Source organism: Amblyomma americanum, chromosome 1 (assembly GCF_052857255.1).
Source record: "Amblyomma americanum isolate KBUSLIRL-KWMA chromosome 1, ASM5285725v1, whole genome shotgun sequence".
In the NCBI taxonomy this organism is placed as follows: Eukaryota; Metazoa; Arthropoda; class Arachnida; order Ixodida; family Ixodidae; genus Amblyomma; species Amblyomma americanum.
In genome coordinates this window covers 234,731,584-234,752,746 of record NC_135497.1, presented here as the reverse complement: position 1 = coordinate 234,752,746, position 21,163 = coordinate 234,731,584, and the positions used below count along the sequence as shown (strand labels likewise).

General features: G+C 43.5%; 1 protein-coding gene across 1 annotated transcript in view; it reads left to right on the top strand.

Annotated features, from left to right (window-relative positions):
- The window catches only part of LOC144116124 (uncharacterized), a 48,148-nt gene extending 28,324 nt beyond the window's left edge, over positions 1-19,824 (top strand). The window contains exon 4 of the mRNA XM_077650814.1: positions 19,743-19,824. Coding sequence (XP_077506940.1) covers positions 19,743-19,824 — 82 coding nt within the window. The remainder of the gene's footprint in view (positions 1-19,742) is intronic.
- The last annotated feature ends 1,339 nt before the right edge of the window (positions 19,825-21,163 follow it).

Genomic DNA, 21,163 nt, shown 5'->3' with positions numbered 1-21,163 from the left:
TTAAGTAAACGAAGCGCGCTATTCTTTCCTAACTGCAATCTTTTCTGTTCTACCAGAAACCGCGCACCATTGTGTGCCCATGAGAAATCATAGCAATGACTTCTACCACAACGCACATGTCATGCCTCGCAATTTTTGTTATAGTATACAGTTTCAGTTAGGAGGCCATACAAGACTCCGTTTGCTTCTGTTCGCGCCTGTACAAGTTCTAATTATCTGTCACACAGCTGCTTTCTCCATGTAACGCTATTTCTTTGCGTATGAACGCACATCGTCACACAAGACGCTGCGTCTTCTGATGTAGACTACAGCGCAGAAATTGGCGATGGGAACTGCGGGTGCAGCGGTGTGCATGTTTACATACACAACCGATAAGAACACAGCATGACAAGATCAACTGGGCAAAAGCTTGCAATGAATGCTACAAGACATCAAACAGAAAGACGCACGTGAAGATAGAAAACATAAGCAAGCAAAGGCAAAAAAATAACAAGTTCAGAGGCCTGCGAAACAGCACTACTAATAAAAGAACCTTTGCTATATGAGGGTACTAAAGATATGAAAACCTTGTTACGAGCACACAAAGGAGACGGCACAGAGGAAAAACAGAAGAGGATGACGCAGTCAATACAACTCATAATCAATCACTTCTATTGCATGTTCCAGAAAATGAACAGCATTCACTATAGAAGAGGATGACGCAGTCAATACAACTCATAATCAATCACTTCTATTGCATGTTCCAGAAAATGAACAGCATTCACTATAGAAGAGGATGACGCAGTCAATACAACTCATAATCAATCACTTCTATTGCATGTTCCAGAAAATGAACAGCATTCACTATAGAAGAGGATGACGCAGTCAATACAACTCAATCAATCACCCCTATTGCATGTTCTAGGAAATGAACAGCATTTACTATAGAACATGCTCTTTCGTACAAACTATGCTGCGATCACCCGGAACTCAGATCCGCTCCTCTGACATAGACGTTCTAAGACACCTTGCTGCTTGTTATTGCAAACAGTCACCACGGCAGACGAGGTACCACGGGACGTCGCAATGTGATGCCAGCAAAGCAGTTCTCACTTTAACACTTCCCAACGAAGTGCCATTTCTTTCGCGTGTTTTGTGCCCTTCGCCCCGCAGCACGATAACTTATTTGCGAGGAGAGCAGCGCCAGAACTTACTACTATATAATTGTGGCTCGTATATGACAGAACACAAGCGTGGGCACGTAGCTGACGAGAACGTACAACGATGACGAAAAGTAACCCAGAACCCGAAATTAACACTTCTTAACCTTTCACGGCACAGTGATTGCAATTGAAAGTGGCAACTTTAAAGGGCAGCAGGCTTGATCTGGAGAAGAAACCTTCAATGTTTTTCAGGCAACTCCCAAATTTACTAATTCATCTGCATTTATTAGTAACCTTTCACCTCACAGAAAAGCGCTACTGCGTAGGAACAGGGTATACTCGCAAACGGCGCAAACGCTCTGCTGCTGCCATCGGTGGATGCAACTCTCTCCCTTTCACAATGCAAAAACAAACAAAAAAGCGTTTCTTTTTCACTAATCGTGCAGAAATAGACTAACAGGCCTCGTGTAACTCGTTCGAAATAAATATTTTGGCAAAACGCGTCTCGCAAATATCAACGATTCTAAATGGACTCATTTGGATGCGTGAATTCCGTTGCGAAGAACGTGCGCCGTGGCGGTGTTTGAGTTTCTGTGATGAATTGCGCCGCGTAAATATCGCTTTTTCCGCGCCCTATAGTTTAAGAACAATCGTTATTTTCTTTAAAGCAGATTTGTCGTTGTTGTTAGCCTTTCAAAAGATGGCACATACTAATACAATCAGCGCACATGACTTTAGGGCGTAAAAGAAGAAGTGTCAAGAGTTGACTGCTCCACGTGGAGAGGTGTCGATATGAATGTCGACTGATAAGATGAGGTGGTCATCGCACGAACCAGACAAACGAAAAATAAATAAAGAGCAGTGCGCGAAAGCGATGAATCTGCATGCGACATCGGACATCTGAAATTTAAAACTGCAAGACAGCGAAACGACGCCGCGAGTTGAAGCATCCGAAAAACTACTAAAAAGGGCAGAATTCAAAGGACACGAACCTTCATCACAAGAAGAACCTTCACCGTGCGAATAGCCCCAACAGCTCTGCGGCGACTCAGTCTTTTAGAACGGGGTTTTAGATTTTTTTCCCTCCGTGCAGAAAGCTTAATGATGTGAGCTAAAACTGAAAACTGCCAAAGCCCTCCTCATAGCAGGAGAATTGCAAGCAAGAAAGCGTAGTCGGCCTGCTTCTTACAAGCCGTCTCCTAGAAGAGCCAAGACTTGTCTTCAAACAACTGAAGATTTATGTTCGGACAAGAAAGCACATTTTCCCGCACACTGTGACAAAAAGCAGAGATGCAAACTGTGCATCATGTCTTACTCGCAAAAATCAGGCTTCTGGTCTCCGACTTATGTGTTCAACAAAAGGCACGTACGTAAAGCGGCAGCTAGCAAGGATATCTTCAATTCGCGTTTGTTATCTATCGTATGTATCTCGCTTCATGCATTTATTTACACAGTACTGCTAGCCTCTAGGTGAGGCTGTAAGCAGGAGCGGGAGAAGAAAAAAAAACATAAGTGACATGCGCAAAACGAATCAAGGCACAACACGCTGCCTTCAACAAATGAGATGCACTCACAAGCAAAAATAGATGAAGGAAAGTTGCGTGCAGAAACCCCCCCCCCCCCAAAAAAAAAAAAAAATCTCAAGAACACTCCGTAATCATCAATTACTATCTGACCGCATTCTGACAGCATTCATAAATGCTTCAGTAGTAGGGCATTCTACAATGCTGGCCGGAAGCCGGTTCCACTCACGGACAGTTTTCGGAAAAAAAGAGTTAGCGAAGGTTTGAGTGTGGCAGGAATAATCTAAGTTTTTTGCTATGATGCGATCGGGTGGTTCGTCGGTGTACAGGCTCTATGTAATCGTGTTTTCTCATACCTAGTTTATCATGAAACAGCAAGTGCATGTATTTTAATCGATCATACTGACGCCGTTTTTGTAAATCGTCTAAACCTGCCTTTTTTACTAGAGTACTCGCGGAAGTACGCCAGCTATATGATCGGTATATAAACCTAGCTGCTTTCTTTTGTACAGATTCGAGCTTGTCTATGTTGCCACGAGTGTGCGGGTCCCAAACAATTGATCCATATTCTAGAACTGGTCGAACTAAGGTTTTATATGCTATTAGTTTAACTTCGTTTGTACATTGTCGCAGAGTTCTTCTTAAATAACCTAATTTCCGCATGGCCCTCTTCACAATATCCGATATATGTTCATTCCACCTTAGATCCGATGTTATGATTATGCCTAGGTATTTATAGTTGTTTACCACTGCGAGAGTGCTGCTGCCTATGGAATATGAGAAATTTAATGGCTGCCTTTTGCGTGTTACGGTCATCGCAACAGATTTTTTTGTTTATTGACATCTGCCAGTCTGAGCACCAGGTTGCAATCCTTACTAAGGCACTATTAAGTAGAGCCTGATCACTGGAGTTGTGAATTTCGTGATAGATTATGCCGTCATCGGCGTATAGCTTGATTTTAACGGGTAGGTTATGAACTATGTCGTTAATAAATATTAAAAAGAATAAGGGCCCGAGAACAGATCCCTGTGGTATACCGGACTTGACAGGCGCAGGAGCAGAGCACACGTGATCTATTCTGACGCATTGGGATCGGCCACATAGGTAAGCTTCGATCCATGCAAGAAGAGAATTGTTTTTCAGCAGCGGTTCTAGTTTTGAAAGAAGTTTAGGGTGAGAGACGCGATCAAAAGCCTTTTCAAAATCAAGAAATATAATGTCGATTTGGCTTTGAATGTCAATGGCTGTTGCGAAATCGTGAGTTAGCTCCAGGAGTGCTGTTACTGTGGAGAGTCCTTTTCGGAACCCATGTTGCCTGCTGTCGATTAGATTATTATGTTCAACAAATGTCGAGATATGATTAAAAATAATGTGCTCAAGAACCTTGGAACATGTACACAATAAAGATATTGGCCTATAAGACGAAAGTAATGATGAATTATCTGCTTTGGTATCGGCACGATTTTACTGCATTTCCAATCAAAGGGAATTTCTGCTTTAGTCAAAGAAAGATTGAACATAATACATAAATATTTACTGCACCACTCGGCATACCTAACAAGGAAAGCATTGGGTATACCATCAGCACCTGGTGACTTTTTGTTGTCGATATTCAGCAGTAACGACAGAAGGCCCTGTTCAGAAACAATAACATTATTAATTGGCAGACAATGTAACACTAAGTCAGGATGGGGTTTCTTACCATCATCGTTTGTGAATACTGAACAGAAAAATTGATTAAAAGCAGATGCCACTTGCGGTTGTGACGTTATTGTTTCGCCATTTGTACACAATTTGTATGTTATTTTTTTTTTAGGAGACAAATGCCGATAGAACTTTTCTGGCGCGGTGAGCAGAAAGCTCTTCATGGTGACGTTGAATAGTAGTCCTTGTTCCTTTTTATGCATTCCTTTACCTGCGTACGTAGCACACAGAGGTTATTTTCGTTGGCCGCTGAAGGAGAAAGCCGGGTTTGCTTTCTTAACTTTTTTGTTTTTCGTTCTAGCCGAATAACTTCTTTAGTCATCCAAGGACTAGTATTTCGTACTCGTTTCGTCAAAGCCGGCACAAAATCATTCACGCACTTCATAACAAGACTCTTGAAAAAACACCACAGAGCATCAACAGAGCAATCGGTAGATTCACTTAAAGCAACAAAATCTGAGAACGAACTGTCCAACAAATCTAAGATAGCAACGTCGTTGGCACGTGCGAATTGCGGGACTACGCGTATGTCTTTGTTTTTCTTAGCAGCAGGAGCGCATGCGATATTCAGCGATACCATCTTATGGTCAGATATGCCATCGTAGACATGCGTAACCGGATTTCGGCAAAGCAGGCTGCTGCTCACGAGGAAAAGATCTAAAATTGATTTAGCGTCTTTTTGTATGCGGCTGGGTTCTTTAACTAGTTGAGTAAAGTTGTGAAAAAAGATTAAATCTACAAATGGCTCAGAAATGACAGATAGTGGCTCAGGAAATTCACTGTCCCACTTGATGGAAGGCATATTAAAATCTCCAGCAAGTACTGTGTTGCAAGTAGCAATGTTTCTAGAGCATAGGAATTCATTCAGTGCTTCAAAAAATGTGCTGTTGCTATCTGGCGGCCAGTAGAATGTACCTACAATCAAGGTAAATTCGGTTAAAGAAACCTTTAGCAGTATGCATTCGATATCGGGTATGTCGGGAAGACTGGTTACATGCAATGACTCTCGGAAAATAATTGCTACGCCACCGCCCCGAGAGTTCCTATCTTTGCGAAGCATTCGGTAGCCTACGGGTACTATTTCAGCGCTCTCGATATCCGTGTGCAGCCAGGTTTCTGTTAGGCATACGATATGTGGCCTGTGTGTGAGCACGATACTTTCTAGGTCAACTGTTTTATTAACGATGCTTCGCGCATTTAGCTGAATACACACAAACGACCTATCCTCGGGGGCTACGGTTCATGTACTCTGTTTACCTTTCCGGCTAACTGGAACTCGGATCTTTCGTTCCTCGTCCCATTCGAACAAGTCGTTGTCTATCTTAAGCTTGTCGTATATGAGCTTGACTTTTTGACCATTCTTTTTGTTAGAAGCGGCACTGTCCCACAGTTGCTTTCTTTTCATTCTTGTGGCTGCGGAAAAATCCTCCGAGACAGACACACTTCCGTTCTTTAGCTTAAAGCAATTCTTTAGGATATTCATTTTCTCACGGTGGTCGTAGAACTTTATGATTACCGGTCGTACTTGGTCGGGTTGTTTCCGACCAATTCTATGTATTCGTTCGACCGAACTGACGTGTGCACCTAGAATTTCTGTGAAGACATCCTTGAGGACGGATTCCTCGAGATCTTCATGCGTCTCATTTTCCTTTTCCTTTACACCGAACACCAGAAGATTATTACGCCTACTGCGGTCCTCCAAATCGGTAAGCTTGAGTTCTAAGCCCTGAACCTTCTTCTCTAAGCTCCGAGCTATTGAACATACTTCGGAAATAGCTGAAACCGAGTCTTCATACGTTTTAAGGCGCGATTCAATGTCGTCTAGTCTGTTTTTTATTTGTTTCTGTCCCTCTAAAAGTTCGCCCAGTAGTTGCTCAGTTGACGGGCCCGGGTTCGGCTCGACATCACCACAAAGCATAAGCACTGAAAAAACGAAGTCGGAGGCAACGGCACACATTGTGCATATACACTCGGGGCACGTCAGCTGGAACAAGTAAGGATTGCTAGACTTAAAGGTACAGGAAGATTTACTGACCTGTATGAAAAACATGAACGGATTTGAGACGGTGTTGACCGAAGGCCAGCTGACGTGTCCACTGAGGAACCGTGGTGGTGACAGGCTATTTAAGCTCCAGCTGTCTGATGACGTCGACCAGCTTGCACGTGATGCCGCCCACTTATCTTCACAAAAGATTGCCTCAGGTGTGTGATCGGCTTGAAATGTCGGTGTGTCGATGGTGAAGCATGCCGTGTCTTGATCTGCGCTGACCTTCGCCGCCAAGCCGAGGAAGCAAATCTGTATTAAAAACATGAACGGATTTGAGACGGTGTTTACCGAAGGCCAGCTGACGTGCCCATCTCTTAAACTTACCCCATTTATTTATCTTTCCGTACCAACCTAAGCTGCCCTCAATCTTGTTTGAACATTTTTCGGTAGTCTCCAAATGTAGATCATGTAGGTGAGTACCAGCAAAATGTATGAGTGATATATTTTTGTTTGAGTTACAGCATTCATCTAGTGTTCATTCATTCATTCATTGAGAGTACATGCTAAATGCACTACCCCAGGGAATTCTTATTATTAGGCGAATTTCTTTCTCATGGCCCGCATTTTCCACCCACTTCTTGGCCTTGTATAGTTAGACGTGCTTCCTCACCATCTTCAGTGTCCCATTGGCCGTAGTATTGTTTACTTTTTGCCGATTTGTGGACGTTACTGTAGGCTTCTTATCCATTTTTAAACCAACCCTTGTGCTTTGTAGAGTTGTAGAATGCTCTAAAGACTTAAAGCCTGAATGGAATTAAAGTTGGTCAATCATACTTACATAATTACTTGATTAGACCTAGTACCAAATGTAACCAGACTTGCTCCCCAGAAACCTCAAGCTCCATACTTTTTATTAATTGGTCCTTTTTATAAAAGAACGGAGGAAGTAAGGCAAAACGCGGTTCAAACAGCTTGACTAAGGCTTTAATTACCCAAAGGCAAACAGCAGTAACAGAACACGCTTGCCAGGTGAAAGCTACATCGAAAGCAGTAAGAAAAAAACGATTAGTTCAAAAAACATCATTCAATCATGTGTGGAAAAAGCAAATTAAATAAAATGCAAGACGTCATTTTAGACAAAAAGGAAAGATAAAATGAAGCAAGCACATTGGCGTCGACCTTGTGCGCGGGGAAGATGTCAGGAGTAGAATAAGGAGCATGAACTACATAGTATTACGTGACGGGGAGCGAAGGTGTACATAAGATGACAAGCACGTTATCTTATAAAAAGCACAATGTTGTTCGCAACCTTATTCCTTGAGAAGGCGAACAAAAAAAAATGACAGGCAAACATATGGCTCATCAACTGTACGTCAACTGAGACATAAAAGTAAAGGAGGGCATTACAAGAAGGAGTGATATCAATCACGAAGGAATGAGAACTTGTTTTAGATGGCTAATATCAGGATTAAAGATATCGACATTCTGACATAGAAAACTGTTGAGGAGAACGGGTATACGATATTTAAAACATTGTGTTGCATAATTACGGCGATAAGTGTGCACTTTCCAGTACAATGGGCTTCCACGTTTTAAAACCCCAAGGCTCTTTGATTTCTAGTTTGCTAAAGTTAACAAGAAAATTATTCTGCAGCTGTTTTTCACAAATCAAGCCTTTACATTGCTAATAACTGTCTGTATCACTGACATTCGAAGTTCACAGGCTATCCAGAAAGGGTGCTACCGGATGATCACAGGCAGACTGGGTTATAATGCCGAATTGCCTTATTTTGGAGCCGGCACAGTTTTAACTTGTTCAATGTGGTAGTGCCCCAAACAAGGACGCAATAGGTCACATGAAACATAACCAGAGAAGTGTGCAATAGTAATGTACAACTGTAGCACATCGATACATTTTTAAATCTTGACTCAAGTTATGTAGACACCCTGTATGCCCAATTTCATGAACGAATAAACGTACGAAGACGCATGTCAATTTTAAAAAGTATTCTTACAGAAAAGGTGTATTACATAAAGAATAAAACCCTTAGGTGATCCTCGGTGGACCGTTTGAAGGGATTAGCAACCAAACATTTGGTATACCCGGTGTTGACACTTTAAAATTCGTTTCATCCTAGGCGGTACGCTTAGGTTCGTGATACCCGAGGTCAACACACCATCCTACGGTCCCATTGAGGGCATTAAAATCGCCACCTTTGACAGAAGCGACGTCGGTTAACGGTCCCTGAGCCATGGTGCAAAGTCATTCCCGTATATAGCTGCGAGAGTGGTGCTAATTACAGCAACTAATGCAGGTGAACAGTAGAGCGTCATACATGACATCGTAGACAGCATCATACAGGGACACTTGCAAGCAGTGGAGTGTTTTTTTTCTCTTCTCGTTCAGCCCATCCTGCACTAAATGAAATCTACGTTTCATTCGTCACTTTGAGTAGTACAATTACCCTAACGCTTCTTTCTATGCGTATAGTCGTTGAGCCCCGTCCTTCTAGCTTACTGACACTTCATTTACCGCGGTGTCCGTCCGAACGAACTTTTAATTTTTTAAGTGTCGTTTAACATATGCTATGCACTTTGCTTGAAGCAAACTTGCTTCCAGTACGCCTTTTTTTTTCCTGCGCTACTTTTCCGGAAGCGAATGCACTATGCATAAATTTATTTCTACTTCCAATACGGCTGTTAAAATTAAAGCAATGCATTATCGTAAGCACGAAGTACGCGTCTATTTAGAATTAAAAACAGCTTTTGGTTTCTTTTCAAGATACAGTGCTCACCCACTCGCTGTGTGTGCACGAAATGCAGTAACCTTTATGACAAGCTTTGCACTAACCTACGAACGTGGCGAGCTCCTCTGTGACGTTGTGTGTGCCTACGAACGTGGCGAGCTCCTCTGTGACGTTGTGTGCTTCTGCGTGAGCTTTCGTTACTCAGTTTATTCAGCACGAAAAAAAAACAGTATACAAACATTTAAAGAAGTTCCCGCTGGCTCATCTACAGACACATGAACGATAGACGGTGGCGTCAATATCTCTATTTAGACTTACAACCACTGCAGGCCAAACATCACAAGTGCAATGGAATTCCCATGTAGTGCATCTTGCTTCCCCTCTGCTGGGCAACTTGGTCGACTGCGGCAATGAAAGGCCGCAGTTGCTTTTAAAGGTCTGTATGAAAAATTTGCCCGAGTCCAAATTAGCAATTTGTTTTGCGCTTTCTCTCTGTTCCTTCGAACCGATATTTGGAACTAGTAAGAAAGAACACTGTATGCATGCTTGCAGGACACAGTGCAAGAATGAACAGAACACAAGAAACAAGGGGGACGACGGAGCGCTGAACTAACATCTTTTATTTCGAAAAGAGGCGAACCCGCATTTAAAATGTGCATATCAGGCCACATAAGCAAGACAAAAGGATTGTTGGGAAAAAAAAATGAAGACAAAATCCCAGCAGTAAACAAACCCGTGACGGAAGCGAAAGAAAAGTCATGACCACAATGCAACTAAAATCTTAACAGGGTGAAGCTCTGAAAAAGTATAAAGCTGCAGCTCAGAAGATAGCTCCAGACTTGCCACCGCTCCCACACAACGCATCCAACTTGAAAAACCTTTTCTTCAAAGAACAACCAAGAATGCATTAGTGCCAACATAAGACATCGAAAGCGAAGCAAAAATCGTATTTGAAGGTTCAACAATGATATAATTAAAATTTTTTTATGGAGAGACAGGTAAAACAAAGAACTCGGCAAAAAAAACAATGCTAACACCACATGATATGACGGGTAACAATATGAACACTAAAAATGGCAGAAGTTCAACAGAGAACATGGCAGAAACTGAAAACAGAGATGTTCGGATAAAAATATGAGATGACTGGTAGGCATGACGGCAAAAGGATAAAAGCCCAACAAAGAACACGGCAATAAAACGGGTAAACCTGTGATGATGGAAAGAAAAGCATAAAAAAAAAGTTAGAAGTGAGTAAAAGCTATCGTGCTAAAGAATGATGTTATAAAATCTAGAATTTCTTCAGAGAGAGGCTACTTCTTTTTCAAACATTGAAATTGAAGGAATGGTCATACACTGATGTTCAATCTTTGTACGCTACCATCATGCCCATTATCATGCTACCGTAATGCTGTCCAGTCATGTTTTCACCCGGTCATAATAATAAATAATAATTATTATGATCGGGTGAAAACATGACTGCACAGCATTACGGTAGGTGTTTTTAATTTTTGCCATGTTCTTTTTGGGGCTTTTACCATTTTTAGTGTTTATAGTTCTACAAGTCATTTCACTGCGATTGCTAGAAGTGTAAAAGTTTTAGGCATGTGCTTTGTTTTATGTGTCACGCCTTAAAAATTTTTTATTGTGTCATTGTTGAACCTTCGAATATGATCCTTTGCTCCGCTTCGGGTGTCCGTTTTCTTGACACTGATGCATTCTTGGTTGTTCTTTGAAGAAAAAGTTTTCCAAGTTGGTTGCATTGTGTGTGAGTGATGGTAGATCTCGAGCTGTCAGCTGGGCTGCAGTTTTATCTCTTTTCAGAGCTTCACCCTGTTAAGATATTAGTTGGCTTGTGGCCATGACTTTTCTTTCGTTTCAGTCACAGGTTGTTTTTTTTTTACAGCTGGGTTTTTGTCGTTATTTTTTATTTGTTCTCTGTAGTTCTTTTGCCTTTGTCATGTGGCCTAATATGCACCACTTAAACATGGGTTCGCCTCTTTTCGAAATGAAAGCATAAAGACACATACTTACGTAAAGAGCGGACGCTCAAGCCGTTTCGCGGCCGACAAAAAAGGGTCTGACCACCCGCCAGGCGTCCTATGCTAGCTTCCACTCTACTTCAAAGATCGATAGCTTATCACACGTCCACCCGGTTGCATCCAAGCGTTCCATTTCCATATGTAAGTTGGTGCTGCGCCGGTGATGTGCCGCCGGTTAGGCTCACCTCACCGCGCTTTTGAACGCGTCGCCTCGTTTTTCCGGTAAGTTGTTTCCTTTTTGCCTGCAGGATTAATTTTGATGTTCCTTTAGCTAAGAACATTGTATCAAGTCGTTTGTTATGCTGTTGCACGTGTAGCATATAATATGAGCCGTGAGCCATCCGTTCGTTCTTGTACTGTATTTTCCTGAAGAGCATATGCATTACTTCGAAAGCGTAATTTTCCAAAAGCCACTCGCGACACGTTCGGTTTAAAACACAGAATTCATCGATGGCTCACCCGTATCGTAACACAAACCTTTTATATGGCGTGGGTCGAACAGTGTACTGCACATTTGAAATCGACCACGTGAAAATATCTTTGTCACACGAGAAGCGGGCAGTTTTGTTCGTGATCGGTCAGATCCTAATCGGGCCTCAGTATGCCCTGATCGCATTTGAGCCGCGTTTAGGAATAGTTGACTGTCATCGGAGCATCATAATCAAGCTGCCCGATTGCGTTCGAAACCTACTATGTGCTTTTTAGGTGTCATAGAGCGCTAGGAAACGAACGGCAAAAGAGAGAAGCCTAAAATATAAACGAAAAAGGTTGTTTTAGACTGCACTACAACAAATGCTACTACGTTTTATTCAGGCATAATTTCTCATATGTCTGAATACCGCCGACATGATGTGTTTCAGAGAATTCCAGGTGATCGGCATTGATAGGTAGGTTTTCTAGCCATAATACCAAATTGAATCATTTTTTTATGGAAAAAGTAATGTACAAAGACCCTTTTCTGCTAACTTGGCAAATTTTGTTGTGTGTTTCGGACCTACTTAGTGACATCTGTTGTGCTAGGGCTGTTCTTATTCCCGATTCTTGGACTGCTATATTAGCGATAATTTTCCATCGCGATTGAAGGTTGAATCCCGGTCGAGGGCGCGATCACAATCTAAAGTGCCAACGTGAAGGAGTTTAAAAAAATCGTCGCGGATACTGCGATCTACGCAATCATTACGACAGTGTGCGATCGCTGTAAAATGAAAGTTTATCACTTGACTGCTTTATAGAGAAAAAATCAGTTTACGTCAGCTGGCTTCCACCAGGGATTGAAGTTAGACAGAATTTTTCATGAACAATATGTTTATATGCTTGCCTGCAAACATATTATAAATAACTGTAATCAGCGAGTTTATTTCTCTTTTCTATCTTTTTTTGCTGAGATATATTTCTCTTTGCCGTTTGATGACTGCAACAATCTTTACAGTGTGTGCACAAGCCCACACTAATATGCCACGAAGCGGATTAAATTACGAAGCTGCTCCTCCGTTTCATGGCGTGGGAACAACAGGCGTAGACAAAGGAAGCCGGGGACGAAGTTCTTCCGCATTCCTCGTGACAGCAGGTGATTGACGCCTTTTCTGTGTACTTTAAAGAAAGTATAAAACAGTGCTGCCAATCTCTTGCTAGAACCGGCTGCTATGTGCATGTCTTTTTTTTAGTCAGCCAGTAAAGCGAATAATTACAGGTTATACCACTTTATAGAGATTTCAGTCACTGGAAACACATAACTGGCCACACTGCGTGGTATACAAGCAAATTCCCGTGGGCTGTGAAATTTTAACAAAGGCTGTACTATCGGGTGCAGAAATGCCTACGACGCGAACTCGTTGGCTCAAATGCATCGCTGCGCCACTAGCGCGATCTAGTGGTCCGAGAATGGCGCGTCCATTCGCCCACCAATGGGTGCTCGTCTGGAAGTGTCTGCGCTGCCTTCCTTGTGTTTAGTTTGGAGAAGCAGCCCACATGAGGAGTCAAGAAGTCGGAGTGTTTCCGGGCGCATTCCTCCACTGTGATAGAGAGTCGGAAGCCACCCCTCCTTTGCGGATTTTCGCAGCAGGTTGCAGCTCGGAGATATGAGCTGCCGGATCGTTGCTTCGCATATCAAGCCTAATGATCGGAACACCATTCCGGGGACATACTCAGACGACCACTCACTCAACTAGGAATGTACATGCGTGCCTATACAAAATTACAACGTTGCTAGCGGTATGTTTTTGTGGGGGCTCGTGGTTCACGGACACTTCTGTCCCATAGTTCACAAGCGCCTGAAGACTGGAGCCGCTGAATCACACCGCGCGACGCTGCAGTTCGCGAATACGCAGATAGCGACGGTGCCGAACCGTTCCCATGGGTTCGCATGTTTGCAGCAGAGGAGAGGCGGCAGTAAGCGCCTTTGTCAAGCGTGCCGCTTCCCAAGCGTCGGAGGGCAGCCGTGCTGATTCTGGCGTAGCCGGCCGTCCAAGACTGCGCACATGGCTGTTCTTTATGGCTTGATTGCCGTGAGCAGCGAGATCTTCATTTGCAGGAAAGATTTTCAGGTATTTACTTTATAACCTAATTATCACCCAACGCAGACACATCGTATCAATCGGAGCTTTTATTCGCTATCTCGATTGGCTTCGACTGCATCCTAACAAAACCACTGATTCACATGAGTATTCCCGCTTCCTTCATAATCGTCCTTTCGTCGCACAGCTTAAGCGATTTTAAGGCGAAAGCCTTTCTTGCCTCATCAGTGTGCGCAAAACCTGTCATTAGGAAACATGTATAAGTGTCCGCTCCACCTGTAAATCAAACAAAATGAAAGAAAAAAAATCGATGAGCATGACATTCCAACCCGAGCGGGCATAGCCTAATTTAGAAGGCATATGTCGTAACTTGAAACCGAAACTAATTTGAGAAGCGTGAGGAGATCGTGTTGAGCTAGAGACCGGTCGCCTTAGGAAGCCAGACTTTCGTAAAAAAATAAAAAGGTGATACAATTGTTTGCAGGTGATGACTGTTTGGTGAACTCCCCTTAGACTTGAAGAGTGGGAAAGGCCTGGCACTCTTGTTACCTGCGTGTTCATGGACTGGAGCGCCATGAGCTGCCATTCCTACACTCCGGTAATCCGTCACTTGTGCTGATTTTCTTTACCCGCCACTGTACAGGTGCGGCCATAATATTACGGATAACACTTCGGCGTTTGAAACTTTCTCACGCATACTGTAAAAAAACGTGTGATAGTTTCTTCAATGCATACGCGAGGGTACTAATGACATGTGCTGATATATGTATAAAGTACTTCCTAATTTTCAAAAGGTAAGGCGTGAGAAAACCTTCATCGTCGAAGCCCCTCCATATTATAACGGGAGGGTCTGTACGTTAGTATGGGCACTGTTGCTTGTACACAAAACGAAAACATAGCGCATGCTATGGAAGCCAAAGAGAGACGAGCATGCAGTTAGGCTGCCATGTACAGCTAACCACGTTAATAGTGAGGCGAGAGTTCTATCTTTGCGCAACTGCAGGTGTTCAGCAGCAGATGACTCACACAGCTATGTGTGGAGTAGGAGGCACAGAAACCGTGCTTGGCCAAGTTAAACGAGGCTACCGCACGCATGTAATGAGATGATAAACGGAGGTGCGAACACCTGAAAGGCAAATGAGCCCGACGTGTTCATTAGCTAAGCTAAATTATGCGCTCTATGTATAGATGCACCGCAGTACAGAGTTTACTCGCGTATGTCCAAAGCGAGCTGTTAGGAATTCCATGAGGGCAGAAGGCGAGCAGCAGTCGCCGACAAGAACCTTACCGGTGGTCATGCCACATTCCAGCAATTAATTAGCAAAAATTATCGGTCTAATCTGTGCTACGCCTAGATTACCCCAATTTCAGGATTACATGCGTACTATTCAATGTTTTCATCGCCTACATACAGAAGGAACAACACAAGGTAGGTTGTCAATAAAGAAACCATTATTCACTTCTTTGTTACGTCATCTGTAAGCACCCAGTGGCGACGTAGCGCGTACAACATTTCCGTTTGGAATCATCGGTGTCTCGACATAAAGAATTTGCTTTTAATTGCATAAGATTTATGCAGACGAGCCAACGTCACATCGGTTATGAGAAACGCGGGCACTACAAGCACATGCGAATGCGGACAAAAGCAGGTGCACAGGAATACTACGAATGTGTGCTCGAAAGCAACAGAGAACACATCACAAAGAAAGTCACTGTGCGCATTTCAAAAGCATAAAAAGCTGCAACGTTTTCAAGGACTCTCTCGGTGGTCATCTCGTGAGGATATTGTGCGTTCATAAGCGGACAAAATTTCTGTTACACGGTGACTCTTATAGGTATACAGCCTTGCCCTCTTTCTAGTGCTTCGCTGCGTAATAAATTAGAGCAACTTTTCAGCAACGCTGTTGTTAAAATCGCGCTAATTGCAAGCTAAATATTGCAAGAGCAAGTGCCCTTTGCATAAGCTTCTACGACCTGCATGCCAGTTGAAAGGGGGAGGGGCATTTGTGTGTATTTGTTGCTGCAGCCATTACCCGGAATTCGGGACAAGCGCTCCTAGTTCCCTTGGCTGCCATTACGTGACACATGGCTTTAACGGTTTAGGAATAGCGCGTTGACGTCATCTGTGACGTAATTAATAGAGAATGACCGGGTGGCTCCAGAAGAGTGCTTGGTTTCCCACTTAGCTCTGCTGCACTGCCGGGGGTCTTGTCCCGAATTCCTGGCAATGAATCGCTTCGACGAACGTGGTCGCTGCGACACGTCTGTTCTTTTAATCTTCCCTTTCGCATCTCCCTTTGCATAACTTTCTACGACCTGCATATCTGTTGCTGCAGAAGTCGGTTGGGTGTACGTGGTTGCGGCGATGCGCCTATTCTTTCAGTCTTTCCTTTCGCATCTATTTCTTTCAACTCCCTCCAGTCTGCTCGCGGCAGTGGTAGTGGCTGAGTTGGAGATAGCGATTTTTTCGCGCTTTCTCGTGGTGTGGATGGGCGATAGACAAAGATCTGCGGACAAAAAAAATCGTGGAAATGTAGCCGTGATATGTATTTCTGCATTAAAACTGCCTTTATAGCCTTTATCAACGAAGGGTACTGCGTACACACAAACAAGGACGAGAAGGCTACACAACAAGCGCGCAGACTCACGACTGATTTTTATTCCAAATAAGGCGCATCTTTTATAACTTCATGAAGTCCAAAACAGGGCCAAATTTAGCCCTACAGTGCGGCGCATGCCAGAATGCTACACGCATTATGCCGTGCCTACCTTTGCTGGCGAAAACAAAAGATTTGAGGATAAGTCGTCATGAGGTAAACACATGAGCGTGCCGAGGCGTTTTTCATAAGAAAGTAAGAATATGAATGTAAGTGATCCGTCAATCAACTTGCATGAAAAAGAAGGCAGGTTTTAGGACTGCACATTTGATATGAGGGTTTGAAGTTATAAAAGACGGGTCTTCTTTGGTACAAAAATAAGTCGCGAGTCTGCGCTTGTTGTGTACTCTTCTCATTCTTGTTTGTGTGCGCAGTACCCTCTGGTGATAATGATTGACTGACTCAGCCAATAACGCACTTTTTTAATCTTTATAGTCTCCTGAAATTTAACACCGACACAAAGGCGCAGTGAAATCAACACATTGTGGCTGATATGTGGAGACGCGAAAACTTGAAGGACTTGGCAGGACCTGAAGTAACCAATCGGCTTACCTTAGTGCAGAAAGTTTGTGATTTAAGCAAAGATACTACGGAGAGGTCTGGCAGCGGATCAACGCTCATCTGTTGAGCCGAGAACAAAGAACTATAATTGAACAAAGGAAGCTACGAATAGCATTACAAATAGTGCGAGTGTCTAGAACATAAAGGCGGATGAGTGGGGCTGCAAGAGGTTCGTTACGTTGTTACAACCCTGATGGGGACACGTCGTTTGACCTCTAAACTATAAACCCATTTCACTGACTTGCTCTTTCTCCAAGCTCCTTGAACACGCCATACACTACTCAGATCATTCATTAAATTGAAGATCATAATATCGTATTTAAATATGAGCACGGTTTTCGCAAGGGATTTTCTTGTGACACTCCGCTCACTGGATTTACTAACGAGTTATTTACTTCTTTGGATGCCAGAATTCAAGTCGATGCTTTGTTTTTGAATTTTTAGAAGGCATTTGATCAGACTCATTACAATAGACTACTTCTCAAGCTATCGCATCTTAACGTTCACCCTCAGGTACTAGCATGGATTAAAGACTTCGTTTCATCTTGCGTTCATTTCAATTCTGTTAATAATCCAAACTCTACAATGACCCATGTCACATCTGGTGTACCCCAGGGGAGTGTGCTAGGTCCCTTGCTCTTTCTAATATTTATTATTGACTTGCCAAATTGCATTTATTTACAAATTAGATCGTTTGCTGAAAACTGTGTTGTGTACCGAACCATTACAAATGACTCTGACCGACAATCTTTACAAACTGACCTCAATTCTATTAACACTTGGTGCCAGTTGTGGCTTATGACCCAAAATCTCTTTAAGACAAAGCTCGTCTCCTTTACTAGAAATTCTTATCGCATCCCAACCACATACTTCCTTAATGACATACCAGCACAGACAGCTAACACTTACAAGTATCTATAGGAGTTTACCTTCAGTCAGAGTTAACCTGGAACTATCATATTAACTTGATTCCAGCAGATGCTTACCGTTCTCTTGGACTTTTAAAACGTAACCTTCGACATGCTCCGGCGCACGTGCGTAAACTTACTTATATCACATCAATTCGACTTAAAATTGAGTACGCTTCAGCCATATGCGACCCAGATCAAGCCTACATTGAAGATAGCATAGAATCCCTGAAAGATCGTGCAGCTCGTTTCATTTATTCTGACTACTCACGTTTTACTAGCGTCACGGCGTTAAAAGTTCGTGGTGGACTTGACAACCTTTCCCATCGTCGCAAACTGGCTCGCTTAACTTTTTTTCACAAAATTTGCCATTATCTGTTGCTTCGCGACGATTTCTTTCACTTACCCTCAGTAGTCTTTCCACGCCGTGACCATCCTTTCAAGATAAAACGCATCACATGTCACACTTCAAGTTTTGCCAAATCATTCATACCTAAAACCATTATTGATTGGAACCCACTGCCTTCCACAATCAGAACTGAAATGAATACATCATTTCACAAACTTTTAAGAAATCAAAGAGATGTGTAGTTTTCTTGTAGTTCGGTTCTGCTCACCGTAATCTGTTTGAGGTCTGTTTTTTCGTTCTGTTTATTACGTTGTTTTATTTTTTATGTTCATTTTGCGTTTTGTTGTTCCGTCACATTTTGATACTTGCTGACTATCAGTTATTGAGCTTTTCTTGTTTTTTTTTGTTCTGTTCCTCATGTTAGATGTTCCTTCTTGTATCTTCATGTTTGAATTTTTATCCCCCCCCCCCCTATGTAATACCCTCGTGAAGAGGGCCTTTAGGGCTATCTTGAAATAAAATAAATGAATAAATTAACCGTGACTGATAAGTACCATCGCGACCGGAGAGAAAGCCCGCCGAGGTTGTAGCCACTGCGCCGCAGCTGTGTTTGAATGGACGTGCAGCTTCGGGTGAAGTAGCAGCGAACCTCCGAATCCTCCTCGCCCATTCCCACAGTGCTCCACGTGCTATGTGCGGTGTCACTCTTCCAATCTGTGCCTCTGTGGTGAGAGGGCGGTGTGAGAACGATCGCTCTGGGCCTGACGACAAGCCTCATCCAGTCGCTCGACACTATGAACTTTTAATTTGTGACTGTTTGCTATTTCTAAATTATGTAAATAAGTTATCAAAGTGCCAGTAAACCCTCTTGTTTTTTGTTTCCCAACCTTCGAGTTCCATCTTTCCTCAGCCAGAAGGCTCGGACCCGAAGGAGCCCGGGTTTGAGTGAACCCCTGCACCACGACAACGTTAAGAAGGTGGTCTTTGTAGGTAGTTACGTCAGCAAGAACAAGTGTCCTACCTATAAACTCAACTTTGAACCATTTTCCGCAAGTTTAAAGCTTTAAGTATTTCCAGGCTGTACGCTTCCCGCATCGAATACTGGCATGGACATGCACGTTTTTTTTGGCATTTTGGCAGCCAGTCACCTTAATCAACTCATCCATCACTTCACAGTTGTCATGGAGCTCATCTTAAGAACTTGTGTTCATGGACCCACTTGAACAGTTAGGTTTATGAGGTCCTAATATCGCGAGAATTTAAACTCACTTGTTTTCACTGGTTGTGTTTAGTTGGGCTCGCACAGCTCGAACATACGAAAGTTTGGTGCTATGCCCGGGATGCCGTCCAGCATAAATGTATTAAAAAATGCGGACTCTAGTCAGACGTATCGACGGAAGCGGCGACAGCAAGCCCCAAGGCCAGCCGTAATGAACCTTCCGGCAAGGGTCCGCGTGGCAGCTGAGTCGAGACAACGTGTCTGGCCGTGCCATTCGTAGTCAAAGCACCAGTTTCCGGCGAGCCGTTTCCCTACCCCGAGCGGCCTTGCGCGTGGCCTTATCCTTGGACTTGTGGCCTTACGCTGCGGGCCACACGTGCGACCACCTGCAGACCGTGGGAACGCCACTCGAGAACCCTCCGGTGTCTGCGCGACAAAGATGGCATCATCCTCACCCTCAAGCTGAACACGTGACAGGGCGTATCCCCTAATGAGAGGGTGAGTGATCAGTGCCACAGTGAACTTTTCAGGACACGCCTTGTTCTGCAGGTCCGACCTCCATACAGGGAATTTAAGGAAGGAAGACCCTTAAAACTCGGCACGAGTGCGGCCGAAAGGCTGCCTCTCACGAGACTCCCTTCTGCTAAAACGTTCTCTTTTCCTGAGAGACACTATCAGTTGGCCTTTACGTGTAAATAATGAAAATAGTTGTATAAAGTTTTCAATGTCTTCTTCGTAACCACGTATACGATCTTCCTCGTCCCTTCTCCGGACCGGCCACGCAAGATATGGTGGCCCAACAGGATTCAGACAGGTTTAGCTAACCAGGCAGCAATGCCCGATCTCTGATGCCATCTACTGAGGCGTGCTAGTTCATTCGCTGTCGATAGCAGAAACAAAGCTTATTTTTCTTATTTTGTTCATAGAGACGTTGATACACGTTAAGTGTTTATTTACTGACTCTGTTGCATCCGGCGAGTGGAGATTGGTACAGCATATTTCGGCAGCTATAGTTATTGCACTCGGCTGAAGTGCCGTCACCAGCGCTACGCTGTTTTGGCCCGTATGCCAGTTGTTAGCAATATTATTCAAATTGTATTCGATAGCAACGCTACGCTGTTCGTATTCATTTCGGTTCTGAAAAAAGTGCTCTTTGCGCACCCATACAAAAGATAAAAAGTCATCCTTAAGAAGGGCACTTTTCAATCTGGTGTAAAAAAAAGAGAAACCTCTTTATTGGACAAGGCCACAGTCAGCTGTCTAATGCAGCAGCTTTCGCTCTCGATAAAGCGAAATTGAAAATGTCACCGTACGAAATCAAAACGTTGGGAAGATGCTTGGTACAGCCGGACAGCAGGTCACCTCCCCCCGAAAATAGGATCGCGACTCAGGTCCTATAGGGAAGTCAGAAGGTGGGCCAGAAGTTTGGGCAAAAACTGGGAAGCAAGTGAAATGAACGTCAGAAATGAAAACGAGGCGGCAGGTGTCAGCACTTTATTGAGGGGCTGACGAAAAGATGAGTTAGGACAGGCACTTGTGCGGCCAATGAGGGACAGCAAATGCTATTGAAGAGCTTCTACAATCTCTCTGCCCGCTTGTTCCGTGTGACGAAAAAAAGAATTAGTGTTTGAAAATAAAGACACACACCCTCAAAATCGACCGTAAGTACCCCGGCGAATCGACTTTCATGAAATTGGCGTGCGCCTTTAGCCGCACTCTCCCATAACTGCCTGTCTGACCGATATAGCCCGTCTCGTCTACTTTGCTCGCGTCTGGTTCCCTTCAGCGCAGTTTCTAAGGCTACGCACGCATA